The sequence below is a fragment of the Stigmatopora nigra genome, chromosome 12 (genome assembly GCF_051989575.1).
Source record: "Stigmatopora nigra isolate UIUO_SnigA chromosome 12, RoL_Snig_1.1, whole genome shotgun sequence".
Lineage (NCBI taxonomy): Eukaryota > Metazoa > Chordata > Actinopteri > Syngnathiformes > Syngnathidae > Stigmatopora > Stigmatopora nigra.
In genome coordinates, this window is record NC_135519.1 from 13,187,138 (window position 1) to 13,202,918 (window position 15,781).

At 44.3% G+C, this 15,781-nt stretch overlaps 1 protein-coding gene across 1 annotated transcript; it reads right to left on the minus strand.

Moving 5' to 3' along the window:
- Nucleotides 1-1,336: 1,336 nt before the first annotated feature.
- On the minus strand, nt 1,337-15,192 carry pcnx2 (pecanex 2). The gene is made up of 40 exons (XM_077730120.1): nt 14,709-15,192; nt 13,527-13,732; nt 12,796-12,916; nt 12,686-12,722; nt 12,228-12,592; nt 11,814-11,987; nt 11,068-11,454; nt 10,815-11,001; nt 10,601-10,742; nt 10,402-10,538; nt 10,167-10,245; nt 9,957-10,092; nt 9,554-9,696; nt 9,328-9,481; nt 9,215-9,247; nt 8,971-9,142; nt 8,793-8,903; nt 8,634-8,725; nt 8,470-8,579; nt 8,290-8,401; nt 8,124-8,216; nt 7,540-7,690; nt 7,294-7,435; nt 7,049-7,226; nt 6,381-6,489; nt 6,176-6,305; nt 5,787-5,845; nt 5,508-5,723; nt 5,186-5,439; nt 4,812-5,045; nt 4,623-4,726; nt 4,335-4,479; nt 3,978-4,208; nt 3,755-3,912; nt 3,571-3,687; nt 3,315-3,496; nt 3,084-3,250; nt 2,923-2,997; nt 2,444-2,620; nt 1,337-1,976 (listed from the first exon to the last, which is right to left on the minus strand). The coding sequence occupies exons 1-40, from the start codon at nt 14,859-14,861 to the stop codon at nt 1,821-1,823; spliced, it is 6,129 nt and encodes a 2,042-aa protein (XP_077586246.1). The 5' UTR covers nt 14,862-15,192; the 3' UTR covers nt 1,337-1,820.
- Nucleotides 15,193-15,781: the final 589 nt, after the last annotated feature.

The window sequence follows — 15,781 nt, forward strand, 5'->3', positions numbered from 1 at the left end:
GAACATTTTATGATATTTGTTTGTTTACTTGATGTTTGATTGAACGCCATCACAAAATGGGAAAGAGTATAAATAATATTTAGGAAATCGAACCAACCTACGTAACTTCAACGATATTGAATAATTTGTAACATCTTGTTTTATTTTCGACCAAAAACAAGGAAAACATATTTTAAAAAATAATAAATTTAAAAAAATAGACAAAATTTATGAGATGCAAAAGATAACAAACAAAAACAAGATTTTTATGAAAAACAAGCCAGAATTTTCGAAATACGCCAAATTTAAAAGGGGCGGGGTCTAATAAATTGGGCGTGGCTTTTTTCTCAGAGGTCCGCTTTTCCCCAAAAAATAAAAAATGAATTTAAGATTCTTGTACAATCCATTTTCATGTCAAAGACAATTTGGGCAGCCCAAAAAACTCACAAATATATTACGCAAATCTACCGTTTGCCTGCAGCGCCCCTTGTGGTCAAAACTGGAAAAATCAGTCAATGATCGCATTAACACAAATTTATTTGTTGACCAATTTTCCCAAAATGACAAAACTTCTCCCCAAAGCCGACGCTAAAGTTTCACCCGAATGTGCGGGTAATTCTTTTTGCATTTTAGTTGGTGAAAGGGAATGCATGAGACGCTTGCTTCAATCGCACGTATGACAAAAAGTACACTTGTGAGTAAATGTCCATTTCAAACCACTCGGTATATTCCGCCATTTAAAAAGAGTGTCAAAAATTGAGCCATTTTCATAAGATTGTTAGACAAAAAAAATGTTTCATTTCAAAATAATGTTTGTCGTTTCTCATCATGCTTTTGTAAAACTTTCACATGTGACAGCCAACAGAATATAATGTTAATTGGTGGTTGATTACAGATGAATAAGAGCTATTATATTATATACTATATCACAATTGAAATTGTACGCTTTAGTCCCTGCAAAAAAAAAACTTATTTTGCATTAGTATGGTCTTAAAATTGTTTTTTTTTTGTTTTTCAATAAGTCCCATCTGCTGTTTCAAAGCTACGGTCTGTTTCCATATGCGTATTTTTTATTTTTATTTTTTTGTCTTGTCTTTGTTTACACGGAAAACCACAGAATTGATGTTCCGACAAAAAGGCCAATCGGTTGTAACTGCCCTTGAATATCTTGTCATTTGCATATAGTGCTGCTAGAGAGTGTAACAAATTACAATAAATACTTATTAGATCTTTTTCACATATGACGTGGTGTTTTTCTTCATATCTGCATAGGAATGTTATTTTTTCACTTATTTTAATAGTTGTTTTTGTGAGTAACTTGTTGCTTTTTTGGCTCTACTTCAGTGAAAAAGTTGAATTTCAAAATATAGTACTTTTTATTTATAACCATAATTAAACTTGTCATTTTTTTGCAGAAAAATACATTAGAAAAAACAAAACAAATATTAATAATAGTCATAAAAGCTAAGAATGTGTTGTTTTCTTAACTTGAATTTATGGAAAATCAAGAAAAAATATTCAAAGGTGAGTAAAAAGAAGAAAATATTTTGAAATGTTCATGTATAAAAACATAATGTTGTATTTTCTTTGACTTTTTGAATGCTCCTAATGTATTTTTATAATGCAGATACTCGCACTTCCAAGGTAAAACTACAAATCCCATTTTTTTTAATTGAAAAAAATCACTGCATTTAAAAACATGTTTTCTTTAATTTTGTCGACAGTGTCAATGACGGACGGTGCTGACAGTACATTCCGAAAACAAAAGGTGAAGAGGTGGAGGCGGTGGCCAATCAATGGTTGGGTCCTTTCTTAAAATGTCTGCAAGTATTGGCCTGTTCTCAAACAATCTTTTCATCCGTGGCTTCAGGAACCGTCGAGGCCACGTCCTCTGAGGGCTTCTTGCCCGAACCCTGGCTGAAGCTGCGGTCCCGCCACTGGTCCGTGGCGCCGTCTGGAACCGTCTCGTCGATGCTTTCGTACGGCTCGGACGTCCACTGGTGAAAGGCAAGAGATGGAGAATGGTTAGTGAGTTTTCTGAGGGAATATCTATGTTATTGCGTAGTATTTTATTTTTCATTCATTTACATAGAATGTGATGGATTCACCTTAACTGGATGAAGCCCTTTTTTTCCTAATTGAAAGCCTTTGACATACTTTGCACCAAAATGGTGACTTTTTTCCTAACTTGAACATTTTGTAAGTAGAGGTGTACTTTATATGTAGTTTTTTTCATGCGTTCCATGGTCCTCAAACAACTACCAACATAAACATAAACATAAAGTATACTACAGTTGTACCTCTACTTAGGAAAATTAATAGGTTCCAAGACATTTTTCCTAACTTGAAAATTTTGTAAGTAGAAGTGTGCTTTATATGTAAATTCTCTCATTCCTCCCCCATTTTCAGCATCACTTTAACCAAGCTCTGAAAGAAGCAACACTTCCATAACAACAAAAACGACCTGCGTGGCCCTGCTCCCCGAGCGGTGCGAAGGTCCCACAGCGATGTTGACACTAGACGAGGACTGCGTGTCGGTGGTGTTGCCCCCCTCCGCGGCCGACAGCCCCGAGATGACTAGGCCGCTGGAGAAACTGCGCTTGCCGAAGAGCAGGCTCAAAGTGGACGAGGACGACGACACCTGTAGCGGAGAGACCATTTACGTGAGTAGACATTCCCACATCACAAAAGTCATCCAAAGAATCTGTTTTTGGCAACAAGAACTCCAAAGACATTTAAAAATAAGTGGACTAGTATGTCTAGGAAGGTCCTGAACATACAAAGTGGTTTTCGGATTATAAAACACTTAAAAATTCAGTTTTTAGGGGAAATTCTATTCAGGAATCTCCAGTTACTTGTTCGCCATTTTATTTTGAAAGCAAATTAATACAATGCAATGGCAAACTTAGGTGGGAACACCAAAGTAGAGTAGCAAGTCCATACCTGACTGGAACGCTGCTGATTCGGCGCCGCCTGGCTCTGGGAACTCACTCCGCCATTTCCCGAGAGACGAGGGACCTGAGCAACAGGGGGGAGTTGTTTGTTTTTCTTTGGGAAGCAAAGTTAGCCACAAGTAGCGGTCTTGGTGGTGCAGGGAGTTTTACTTGGGAGAAGATGGAGGCTATGGAAGTGTTGAAAGACAGCTGGCTGTTAGACAGGCGATGGACCAGACCGTGATTGGAGACTGAGTCCACGATAGGACCCGATTGGCTGGTGACTGGAGGGCGCTGGGTCTGAGGTTGAACCGACCTGCTGCGGTACTCCCTCCCGGCTGTGTGGGAAATTGAAAACCAATGGACTGAAAGTACCCAGTGACGGAAAGGATGTTTTGGTACCAGAGTTGTGGTGTCGGTGACTTCGCGTGGTACGAGGTGCTCGGTGCTGGTGAGCGCTCAGACTGTTGGAGGTCGCCGAAGATGGCCGGTTGTGGCTCAGGGAAGACGAACCGCCTGTGCCGCAGTCGCCGTCGTCTACGTTGACTCCGCTGTTGCAGCTGTTCAGGTTGTCCTTGCGAACTCTGTTGGCATACCAGATTCGATTTTTAAGTGTTTTTCTACCCAACTGAACTGTTCAACGGGACTTCTTCTGAACCTGAGCCATTTGGAGCACAACCAGGTACGAATGGCGTCCAAGCTCGAAGCCCCGCCTCCCATGGTCCGCAGTGTCCGGTGCGTTCCCGCGTACGAAGTCGTCAACGGAGACACGTACCTGGTGAGGACGGCAAAGCAACGACTGTCCAATTCTGGAACTTGGATCTGGTTTCTCGGACTCTTACATGGGGTAGCCTAGCGGCTGGTCACATGACGAGTTGACCATGTTCCTCAGTGCCTGTTTGGAGTTTTGGATGCTGCCACGCTCAGGGTTACGGTTCCGTAGGAAGACCAGTTCTTGCTGTTGGCCCGCCCACAGGCCTCGTACGCACTCCTTGTTGATCTGGCGTTGAAGTAGGAGAACTGAGTCCCCCGTTGTGGATTTCGTGGGAGATGGATTTGGGTTACCTTGATGACTTTGAAGCTGAGGTGGCGTTTGTAGAGCATGATGATCTTGTACTCATCCGTGCCATCGTCCACCATGTGGCGCAAGGTCAGCAGCGTGTCGCGGCTGGATAAGACCGCCTTGCGCCAGGCCGGGTCGCTCTCGTGGCAAATGACCAGGCTGCCGCGGTAGTTGGTGATGGCCTCGTACAAAATGGAAGGCTCTTCCGTCTCCTCCAGACAGGTGAAGTGGTCCTAGAGAATTAGGAGTAGGTGTAGTTTTATGGTTGCTAAGTCAATCGGCGCTAGTTAAGGAAGGGAGTCTTTTTGGTTCTTTGGTTGAGTTATGGTTTTATTTAGTGAGTAGGAAACTTTTGAAACCTGGTGGAGCTTCAGGCTCATCCTGACGGCAGGTGCCACCACCTTCTGCAGAAGGTCCAGGTCGGCAAAAACCCACTCGTCCTTGGTGGCGATGCGGAAGTCGCCTTTGAACAACGTGTTGAAACCATACAAGAAGGATTCCAGGCTTGACAATGGAAAGAAAACAAAGACCATTAAGAAAACAAATGCTTCTGATTCGCCCTCGTTTGCCCTTTAGGATTAACACGGAGGGCCGAACTTGGCTCACCGAACAGACAACCAATCCGAAACAAAGTGTGGCTATTTTACCTGTTGGACATGTTGTGCGAGGCCGTCCCCAAGGACCGCCTTCCCAAAACAGACAGTGCGTACGACAGAGTCACCAGGGGGGAGTCTTCGTCACTGTCCACGGGCTAGACGCAAATTAAAGAAGAACAGAGTGTCGAACTTGGGTCGAAATGTTCAAATCCTCCGCAAAGACCCCAACGGATCCCATACCGACTCCATCTTGCCGGCACAGTACTGTATCCACTCCAGGTAGACGTTACAGAAGCTGGCTCGCGTCACCCCTTGCAGGCAGTGTACGTAATCCTCGTCGATCTTGACCCCGAACACCTGAGGGTCTCGCTCGATGTGGTGCCACTTGGTGTAAGTCTGTAGCGCCTCGTGGATGGTGGCGTCCTTCAACCAGTCACTCAGTTTGGGGGAGTGTACCAAGTAGTAAATTACGCTCTGGGGCGGGGGGTGAAGGAGCAACCGAAAAGTTTAAGTTAGAACTTAATTTCATGCCTTATATGGGAAAATTCTTGGTTGCAAGACAGATACAAGACACAGAAGACAATGTAAACCTAGAATCCCTTTTGGAGCCCTACCTTCAGGTAATAGGTGACCAGTAGCTTTCGTAGGTCGTAGACCTGCAGCATGGTGGCGGCGTTGTTCTCACTAATGCTGTAACCCTCCAGCAGGTACTTGGTAGCCGTCACCTCCCAAGCCAACCATCGCAAGTTGAAGGCGGCATTGCAGGACAACACGTGGGGTAAGTGACCCGGCTCGCAACAGCAACAGGCGTCGTCCTCCTCTACGCCTTCTGTGATGGCCTCTACCTCCCTCTGTTGGCAGTAGGTTCCTGGAACAGGGTAGTGCTCAGGTCAAAGAGAGGAGGACTGCTTGCCTTGGAAGGGGGCAACGACGTACCCCTGAATTCAAGCCCACGGAGCTGGAAGGTGACCAAGCCGTTGCCGATCTCGATCAGGTGCACCAGGGCGTTGAGGTAGTCCGAGGCCAGGATGAAGCAGTCTCCGGCGCTGTAGTTACCCCAGCGGCCCAACGTCAGGTCGCCGCAGAGGGAGTGTTGGAGTGAGCGGGTCAGGTATTCGTAAAAGATGGAGTTCAGGTTGTTGTCGTCACAGCCTGGCCAGAGGGAGAGGGAGGAGCTAAGTCAAATGCCGTCGAGTATGGCGAAGGATAATTTACCTGTCTCTTTGTCCACTTGAGACACCAGACGGCTGTTGGAGTTGTCAACGCGCTTGGTGCTGCATTGGATGAAATGTTTTCACCTTTAGAAAGCTTTTTATTTCCGGGTGAGTAACAAACCCGGGCGAGTAGAAGGTATGGATTTGGGATTTGACCATGTGATGTAAATATTAGTCAAAAAACGGAGGGTATCTTAAGCTATGGCCCACTTTTGGCCATTTTATAGTTCTTCTCATATTTGAAAATGTAAAATTTCAGTTCTCCAGACAATTTAACTAAATCAAAACCTATGAAGAATGTTCTTAATGCTTATTTTAACACTGGTTTGTTTCAAAACCTGAATCATATCAATCATAGAAACCAAAAAATGGTGCAAATGGTGGCCTTACTTGTAGTTTCTCTCCCAGAATTTGATAGGTCGTGGATACGAGGAGATGAAGATGGCGCTCCCCAGAAATGGCGTCAACGGGGTGTAGAAGACGGTGGTGATCAGCGTCTGCAACAGCAGCATGGCTGAGTCTGGTCACATGACAGTCAAGTCCACTAAGGTGAGCATCATGTGGGTATTTGGGGTAATATTGGAATGGAGGATACGAGGTACTGCGAAGGGTTGGGCGAAGGCGTGGAAGGCGCTGCCCCAAGCGATCTGCCAGGGGGCGATGTAGATCAGGATGAAGTGAAGCTTTAGCAGGAGCTCGCGCATCTAGAAACAAGGTCAAAAAATGCACTTTATTATCCGTTAGCTACATTGAAAAAAGGATTTCAACCTGTCAAATGGCCCTTTTTTTAAAAATTGGTCACTTTACATTCGACTAAACTGATTGGGTGCTTTATAGTACATTTAAATACATTAATTTTATCTGGAAAAAAAGTCTGGTTATGTTTCTTTAGGAAAAAGTATTTTTTCATGATTTCAAACAAAAACTAGTGAAAATTATTCTATTTTTGTTTCTAAAATAATTAATTTCCTTTTCAACGTTGTATACATTTAAAATACAAATACAAAATGCCCAATACTAAGGACCGACTAGAAAATATCATTCTCAACCATCTTAACAATTACAAAATAAAGCCTAAATTAAGTTAAACATAAAAAATACAGGTCTAATAAATAAAATAAAGTACTTCAATGTGAAAGTGAATGGCGGATTTAGTATTTTATATATGCATTCTGTATTTGAACCACCAGGGCTATTTTTTCTGCACCCATATTAATATCTCCAATTATTCCAGGTTATTCTACCAATGGCGCGCATTCTCACCTTATGGAAGAGGATGGACACGACAAAAAAGTCCAGCAGAAAACTCTCGGAAGCCTCCGGGCAATCAAAGTGGAAGAAGACCAGCGTGAAGAGCAAGGTGAGGAACTGGAAACTCGGGTCGCAAAACGACGAACGTAGGAGCTTCATTCCGGCCACCGTGGTCAGCAACACGTCCAAACTGGGCGTAGGCATAAAAGACATCAGCAGGGGACGGAGTTCTCGGTTCGGGGGTGGGCGGGGCTTACTGGATCCCCAGCCTTTTGCGATGGCTGAGGGCGAAGCCGTCATTGGTCAGGGCGCTCAGAACGATGGCCGGGTATACCACGTACTTCTCCAAGCACAGGAGACATACGTACAGGCGCTCGAACCACATGAGGACTGCGTCCTCTAAAAGACAAACCGAAAAGGATTAAATGTGAAGTATATTTGGCTATACATTTTGATTAAAAGTATCTTAATTGGATATACTGAGAATAGGGAGTGGTGCTGACCTCTGGGCTCAAACTGGTGGTATTCTTTGGTCTTGAGCAGTGGGTGCGAGATCCACAACCAGGGGTGATGCTTCCTCAGCTGGGGGATGAGGTAGTGCGTGACGAAGCCCACCGTGCCGGCCAGTGCGTACAACACGATGGTTACGAAAGGCTGCCGGCAAAATAGGAAAAACAAAAGTCAGTTTTGTAGCTAAATCAGTCGCCTGATTTCCTGATACTGATTCCCGATCCGTTAGTACTACATACAAATAGAACTATCGCAATATAATACAGTAATCCCTCAATTATTGCTGTTAATGTAGACAAGATATAGCCGCAATAAATGAAAAAAACCCTATTTAAAAAAAAAACTTGCAAGTTTCAGCATGGATTTTCACATTTTTATGGACTTACAAAAATAATGTATTAACAAAAAAAATGTCTCCCTAAAAAAATGTGATGTAGTGAAACCATGATAGTTGAAGCCGCGATATGTGAGGGATTACTGTATCATGAATTAAATATTAAAAGAGAAATTTAAGAGAAGAAAACATTTTTTCCCCAAAATAAGGTGGCATAATTTAACTCCATAGACGCAGTTTCACCTTTAGTGACAGGAAGACGGTGCTGGCCGTGAGGGCAAAGGTCAGGATGTACGCCAACGAGCAAACCATCACATCCGACAGAAGAATCTCCTTCTGCAAAGAGTGGTCATTTCTGCATTAATTTAATTCAATATCTATTTGACTCTTAGTCATATTGTTTGCCTACCATTGAATTTTGCAACTTCTTAGGCAGCGGATCTTCGATGTCCACATCTTGACCACCATCCTCTTCCTCACCTTCCACCAACGGGGGCATCACTTTGGACTTGATCAGGGATCTAAAAGAAAAACAGAAGTAAGTCCATTTCTCCTTTTCACATTCATACATTAACGGACTCTTCCTCACAGCATGACCGAAGGGTCGCTACTCTGCCGACTCAAGTGGTAGGAGAAGACCACCAGTAGGCCGCAAAAACCAGAGAACAAGGCTGGGGTGTGTTGCTCGTCCCACGGTTCCTGCAAGACGGAAAATTGAAGACCCTCCCTCAATCCCAAGTTAGATTTTTCTACCTTGAGTGCCCCGAAACAGAAACCATAGAGAAGAGACAAAGCCACCAGGCTGCGGACCACACCGTACACCGCCGAGATCAAACCGGTCGCCGCTAGAACCACAACGAGCACTTAAAACCACCTTAGGCGGAACAAAATTGCTATAATTGGCGGCCTGACCTGTCCCCCCAAAAACATGGACGTCCATCTGTTCCAGCAAGTAGATGACGAAGGTATTGACTTGTGGGAAAAGGCCCACCAGGAACATGATGGGGAAGCAATGCGTGAAACCTGTGGTGAACATCCAATCAAGTACTCTGGCAAAAAAAACGCCAATGGCGGCCTATTCCGTCCTTACCCACGAGTAGATTTTGCAGGAAGCTCAAGGCGTCGTGGCAGGCGATGGTGACGCCGTACAAGGTGGACACGGGGAGGTCCTTCTTACGTAGGAGACGCTCCAAAGTCCAGATTAGCGAGCAGAAGACGCAGAAGTAGACGGCACGGCTGTAAGCGACCAGTCGGTTGTGACCCTGCCAGGGGGAAAACGCCAATGTCAACGTCCTAAGCCTGAGTGTTTTCGTTGAAAACAACGAACGACTTACGTGTGTTGGAGAAGCTGCATCCGGTTGAACGCTCTGCCAAAGCAAACCAAAGAGAAGTTGACATTTCTGTCCAGGATTTGAAGGTTCCTTGAATGATACGGTTCTGGTTTTACCTTGAGTAGGGAGTACTGGCAGCTGGCGATAACCAGACAGAACTGGAAAACCCAAAAGTCTTTGAAGCAGCCGTCGTTGAGCAGTGCGAAACCCAGGAAGGAAACCAGGAAAGCCATGAAAACGGCTAGTAGGTTCTCCAGAACATCTTGGTTTCTACACAAACCAAAACCTCCAGCTCAAAAGCCGGCATTTGATGTTGGCCCCGCCCCCACAAGCAGCGCTCACCTGTCCAAAAGGGCCAGCAAGGTGAGTCGGTCGTATAAAATGTTGACCCACTTGCCGCCAAACAGCTTGAGTTTGTAGTAAATCTTCCTGGTAGGTTTCTCTTGAGTGGACGTCTCGGAAGAATCGTCTAAACTGTCCTCCTCCTGAGAAATATTTGTCAGTTATTGTCAAAATTCCTGAAGAATCATGGAATTTAATCTTTAATTATGATACTACTTCAATTTGTTATTGTTTTTGGTGCCCTAGTTTTTTCTGATACAACTTTAACCGTTTTTAAACTGTATTTTCAGGGGTACTTTGGCAAGCATGATCCAAATAACCCATTTCTTAAACAATTTTTGGTGCTCTTTGGTAACCCTATGTGTTTTTTTCACTATTTTCAGACACATGAAGTGATTCCAACCTGGAAGATCTCGGGGTGAGTCCTTCTAGGACGAAGTCTGTGCGAAGGAATGATGCGGCGTTGAAAAGGACAGTCGGCGTGGGTGCCCGCCATGTTGTCCTGGCACTCCGAATTTGAAGACGTGGACAGCAGGTCACTGAACACACCCACACATTCAAGTACACCTAAAACCTGACTTTAGATCAACACTAACCCCATTTTGGGTCGTACCACATGTTTCCGGTAATCAGCTCGGCTCCAAGCGGCAAGTTGAGGGCTCGCTCAGCGTAAAGCTTACGTGGCCTGTCCCCTTAGGATACAAAAAACACTTTTAAAAGCCAAAATTTATTTAAAAAGCAGGTGAAATCTATAGACCATCACAAAAACTAGAGAAACCATGGTGTAACTTTGGAAAAAACAAACAAAATTGTAATGAATAAGCACTTTTTTACAATTTATAACTCACGATGCACAGTGTGGAAGGTGTACGCGTCTTCTTTGTTGGTCGCCTCCGGTCGACAGATCACCTGCAACATGGAACTTTCCGACTGGGACGTTTGGGAAGGCAGGGAGTCGTAGTCTGGATCTTTTTCTGTCTGTGGACTGCAAGAATAAAACCAGAATCAAAGTCAGTCCTAGTACTTGGATAAAACGTTAGTTCTTACCTATCTGGTGAGACGATGGGGATGTGGATGGGTAGAAGCGACTTGTCCGGAGCCAGACTGGCAGGTGGTCTAGGTCGTTCCACTTTGGCATGGACTTTGGTCTCTTTGGCCTCGGTTCCAGCCGACGACACACTCGGATTCTCTGCAAGTTGAAATCGTTCTCGATTTTTAGGTGTCTGGGTTAAACCTTTGAAAGATGGAATATATGAAGAACCTGTTCGATTCCTGTCTGTTTCAGTGGAGACTCCCGCTTCCGCCTGGAACTCTGGACCTTCTTCTTCTCTGGACATCCCTCGAGTACTGAGCGATTCCAACAGGGAGACGAATTCCAAGAAGTTGGATTCGTTGGGAATCTGCCCTTCTTTAGCCTCTAGGTCTGACTTGGAGCTGGTCATGGTGGCCTGGTGGGTAAAAGATCACGGTTTGTGTCTTGCAGAGTGTGGAGAACGCCATGGGGGATGACGTACCGCGTTTTGGGAGCGGTCTGGGAGCAGCACGGCGTCCTTCCCGCTATCCATGCTCAGTCCTCGGAGGTGGGCCCGGCCTCCCGGACCGTAGCGGCCCAAACCGGGTGGAAGACGTAGGAACCCTTGAGGGTCCGTGCTGGAAACTAGAGGGTCCTCGTCGTCTTGTTGTGGGCTGGTTGGGTCCTCCACTGCGTGGGGACACTCCAAGGTGGGTGAATCTGAATCCACGGTGTCCTGGCATAGGTAGAACTTGTCGTTTTGGCTCGTTGTGGGTTTCAAGACGGATTGGTCGTCAGATAAGTCTTCTTTTTCATCCACGTCTTCCAATGTCTGCTTGTCGTCCTCGGGGAGGTCAAAGGTGATGACGGGGATCTTGATCTGGCATTCCTGAGGGGACAATTGTGGAGAAGAATGGCAATTAACCTTGATGTCCCCAAAAATGGAAGTCTTCCGGTTCATATCACATAGAAGTAAGTCATATAACTTCTATATATAATGTCAGTTTTACCATTTGTTTTCTTCTAATATGACAATAGTACCTCAACTTCTAATTGCCTTTACATACAAAATATTCAGTTTAGGAAAAGCCTCCATTTTGTGCCGAGATACAAAAATAAATCATTTTTTGGTACCGCTTTCACTTCGCCAGGGTCACAGGGGTGCTGGAGCCTATCTCAGTCAATTTTATGCACTGGTTTAACTATGAAAAAATCCATCCATATGTAGGAACCTTCAACGTATTTCACCTGGACATTTTCCAGCAGGTTCTGCTTGACATCATCTTCCATCTGAGCACCATTGGCAGCCATGACGATCTTGACCACCTCAACCTCCGCCTGATGTGGAGGGGACGAGGGTGCCGGAGCGGCGAGGATGACTTCTACTTCATCCGAGCGGTAGGTTTCACTCTCTCGCTCATCCTGAAAGACGAATTAAAAACATTCATTTACACAATTGGATCAAAATCAGTTTTAATGTACTATTCATTTTGTTAGCTTGCCAATGGCTTTGTCATCTAGTTTTTGGTTATTTACTCCATCATTGAGTCACTTTGTCAGTCAGCCAAGTGTTTCATTAAATTAGCTAGTTACCACCTCAACTTATACGTTGTTATTATTTCAGCTTTTCTACCAAAACATGCAGTTTGTCAAAAATTTTACCTGCTTGGCTTGTTCCATAACATCCAAAACTTCCTCAGGGCGCTCGCAACTATCGTCCAGCGAGTTATTGTTAGCATCCGAAGGCTCCTTCTTCCCCTCATTGGCCTCCACATTGCCGCCATCTTCTCCTTCCCACGACGGCGGTCCATCTTCTGGTCTTTCTCCAACCGCCTCCCCTTTCTCTTCTCCTTGTTCCTCATCAGTCCTGCCCTGATTTTCAGTGATTATTTCCACGGATGCTGAGTTCTGTGGCTCGGTTAGGGATGGGGGTCTCTGCTGGGCCTGCAGCAGATCTCCAGGGTCCTCTGGGGGACCCTCCGCCATTGGTTGGGGACCTTCTGTGGTACACTCGGCATTGCAGGTCACTGAAATGGTCACCATTAGGTCAGAAGACTGAAAAAATATCCATGGGGAAGATAGAAAATCATCAATTTGACTAAAAGGTAGAATTTTCTTACCTGCTATAGTCTTTCCTTCTTCTGATTCGGAACAATCCTGCGTAATAGAGAAGCCTAACGTTGGAAAAGTCATTGTCTGGAGGCCAGAAGATTGGTCGCCGACCACTCACCACCACCCCAATGGGTCCGGCAGGGGTTTCCGTCTGCTTGACGGTTACCTGGATCACCTGGCTTGGACGTTTGGTAGCCAGCATGGTCATGGCAACGCTGTCTGGGACTGTGCTGCTCTTTCTAGTGGGGAAGGGGAGGAGCTTATGTCAAAGGGTAGAGGATAAGTTTATCGTGGGGAATTTGAAAGGACAGAATTTAGTTGCACTGATAGTGGAAGAAGACAGAATTTCTGGAACTTGGGGTAGACATTTTATTAATTCTAGCGTTTTGTCAGATTTTGCTACCCTGGTGGGTTGTTTTTGGCGACTTTTGGCAGATTTTTGTCTCCACTTTTGTGACAATTTCATCATGTTCGCATGACTATGTACTTTTTTTGTCATTTACGTGAATTCAGTTGACATTCCTCCAAATCAGGACAAGAAAAATCAACTTTTGTAAAATTTTGAGCAACTAGCGTCATTTTTTTACTGTTTTCAAAGGAGCATTTTACGGAAAGTTGGCCTATTTTTGAATAGGCTTACAAATGGTAGCACTGAACGTTGCTCACGTCTTTAAAGAACAAAAAAACTTACAGATTAAGGACTTGTGACGAGACAAGAACTGACAACAAAAACGACAAAAATAGTTTCAAAAAAAATGTCTGTCATGCCTTACGGAAGGGAATTTGTACCAAAAATATTGTGTTTTGATCAAGTGTGTTAACATGTTTCTTTTGTTTTTCAAGATTTACCTGATGTTGGCGGGCAGGCAGGCCTCAGAGGTCACATGACCCTTCTTGTCAGCACCCCCACCGAGGTCCGAGATACTCGCCCGGACCACCGCCTCGCCCTCGTCGAAGAGTACGTGCAGACGGTAGTTGGCGCTCTTCACCAACACGAAGAAGACGGTGACGGAGGCGCAGTAAATGCTCAAGGCCATGGTGGTCGGAGGCAAGGCCTGTGGACGGTTGAAATCCCGTTAATTCAAAGGTAAACAAATGTTTTTCTCAAATTCTGCACCCTGCTTTTCAATTTCGTCACTACTTCGAGCATGCATTGAAGTTCTTTCTCGAGTAGCTTGGAATAGTAGGTAAAGGTCAAGGGTCAAACTTATTTTTGTTGGGGGTCATGCCGTATTTATGGTCGTTATGGCCGTATTTAAAGCTATTGACCGTTTTTATAATATAGACATTTAAAAAATCCTTTTGTGCTTCTTGATAGCATATATTTGTTTAATTAAGTCGTTTTTTTGCTTTATAAAAAGGGGAAAATATTTAATATTTCTGTTCAATTTCATTTTTTTGTTTTTTAATTAAAAGGAAAAACTGTAAATATTAGCTTTTATTTATTCACATTGCCAAAGCATTAGTTATTAGTTTTTTTTATTTAAAAAAATTAATTTCTTCCCCTAAAAATCATAAAGCTATAAACAACAGTCTCTCTGAACTAGGAAAATAACTCAAATTAATGTAATATTTCTCCCTTAGTGGATCTACACAACATAATGATGTGACATGTATACAAATAATAATAATCATCATTTAAAAAAAATGGCATCCAACATAACAACACGTGCTCCTGTTTTGGCTCTCCTGACCCTTCTTTAATTTCCTCCAATATTAAAAACCTACCATTTACACCAAAAATCAAACCACTCCTAGCATAACATCATTTCCATATTCCTATTTTTATCTTCTCATCCCTCTAAATATTTTATGACTTTGCACTTTAACCACACCATTCTTTGGCGCGACCACCATGGCCGTTTCCCTAACGTGCATATTCACCACTTCACCTTCTCTCTCACATAGGTTCACCTGCCTGCCTCCACCACCACCCCATACACCGAATCTTTACCCCACTGCGACAATACCATCCATCCCTCTGGCTTTTCCTCACAAAGAAAGGTAAAAAAAAAAAAAGGCCCCACTCACCAAATGCAAAGAAAGCGGCAACATGAGCAGAAAAATCCACAAATAAAGATGACACGAGTTATTAAATTTCTTCTGCTCAGGGTCGTGGTACCAGCCCCCGGTCAAAGACGCCCACACGCCTTGGCGGAGGGTCTGAGCGACGTGGGAGCCCATCTCCCCTTCTTCTTCTTCCTCCTCCTCCTCTTCCTCCTGGGCCACCACCTCCTCCTCCTCCTCTTCCTCCTCCCGGCTCGTCTCGGTCGGACGAATGATGCTGATGATGCGGCTAGGCTACCACGACAAAGAGGCTGTGGTCTGGACGCGCCTCCATGTTGCCTCGACGCCGCGGCGGCTCCTCCCTGACGTCTGCCATCCCGTCGTCGGTGGGTGAATCATCGCCGACGCCGCTGTCCTCATCCCGCTCTGCTCCCTTTCACCCTCCCCTTTGCCTTTTCTCTCTCTCTCTCTCGCTCCTCTTTCTCGGCGGGCCGACAGATGCGCAGATTTGGCCGCCTCCTCCCCCGCCGTTGACTGACTCTCTTCCATCTCTCCTCCCCTTTTCCTCCTCTATGATGCCATTCCCACCTTCGCCGTCTATATGCTTCTCTATTACAGTGGGGGACCTCTATATACAAAATATTCAGGTTACCAAACGTTCCATTTTGTCTCACAAAACGTCAATACACTTTCCATATCTTGTATATATATATTTTTTTAAACTGGCTAGGAGCTTAAAGCAACTTAATATTCATCATAGGAGCCCAAAAAATATTTTTAAGTTGCTTGTATGTTCGGTCAAATTCCATTTTTTTGCCCCCTCTCTTACTTGCCCTTCGACAACAATATTTTTGCATGTTTTTGTTATTTATTTTTTTGTTGTTGCAAAAATCAAGTTGCACAACTTCTTCCAGAACCAAATAATTTAGTAAGTAGAGGTACCACTGTGTTTTCTCTCATAGTATATGCACTGAATAGTATAATTTGTCATTCACAACTGGTGCACTTATATATAAATTCATAATACAACACTATGGTGAGTGCACTTTTCTTTGTCTTCCTTAGCTTGCATAGCGGTCCATATTTGTTATTTTGTT

What these genes read in the sequence shown, in the direction of transcription:
- pcnx2 (XM_077730120.1), bottom strand. Translation starts at nt 14,861, where the DNA reads ATGGGCTCCCACGTCGCTCAGACCCTCCGCCAAGGCGTGTGGGCGTCT. An exon ending in CCATGTTTTTGGGGGGACAG is followed by an intron (nt 8,726 to 8,792) that starts GTCAGGCCGCCA and finishes TTGTGGTTCTAG; the next exon opens with CGGCGACCGGTTTGATCTCG. An exon ending in TTGTGCTCCAAATGGCTCAG is followed by an intron (nt 3,497 to 3,570) that starts GTTCAGAAGAAG and finishes GTATGCCAACAG; the next exon opens with AGTTCGCAAGGACAACCTGA.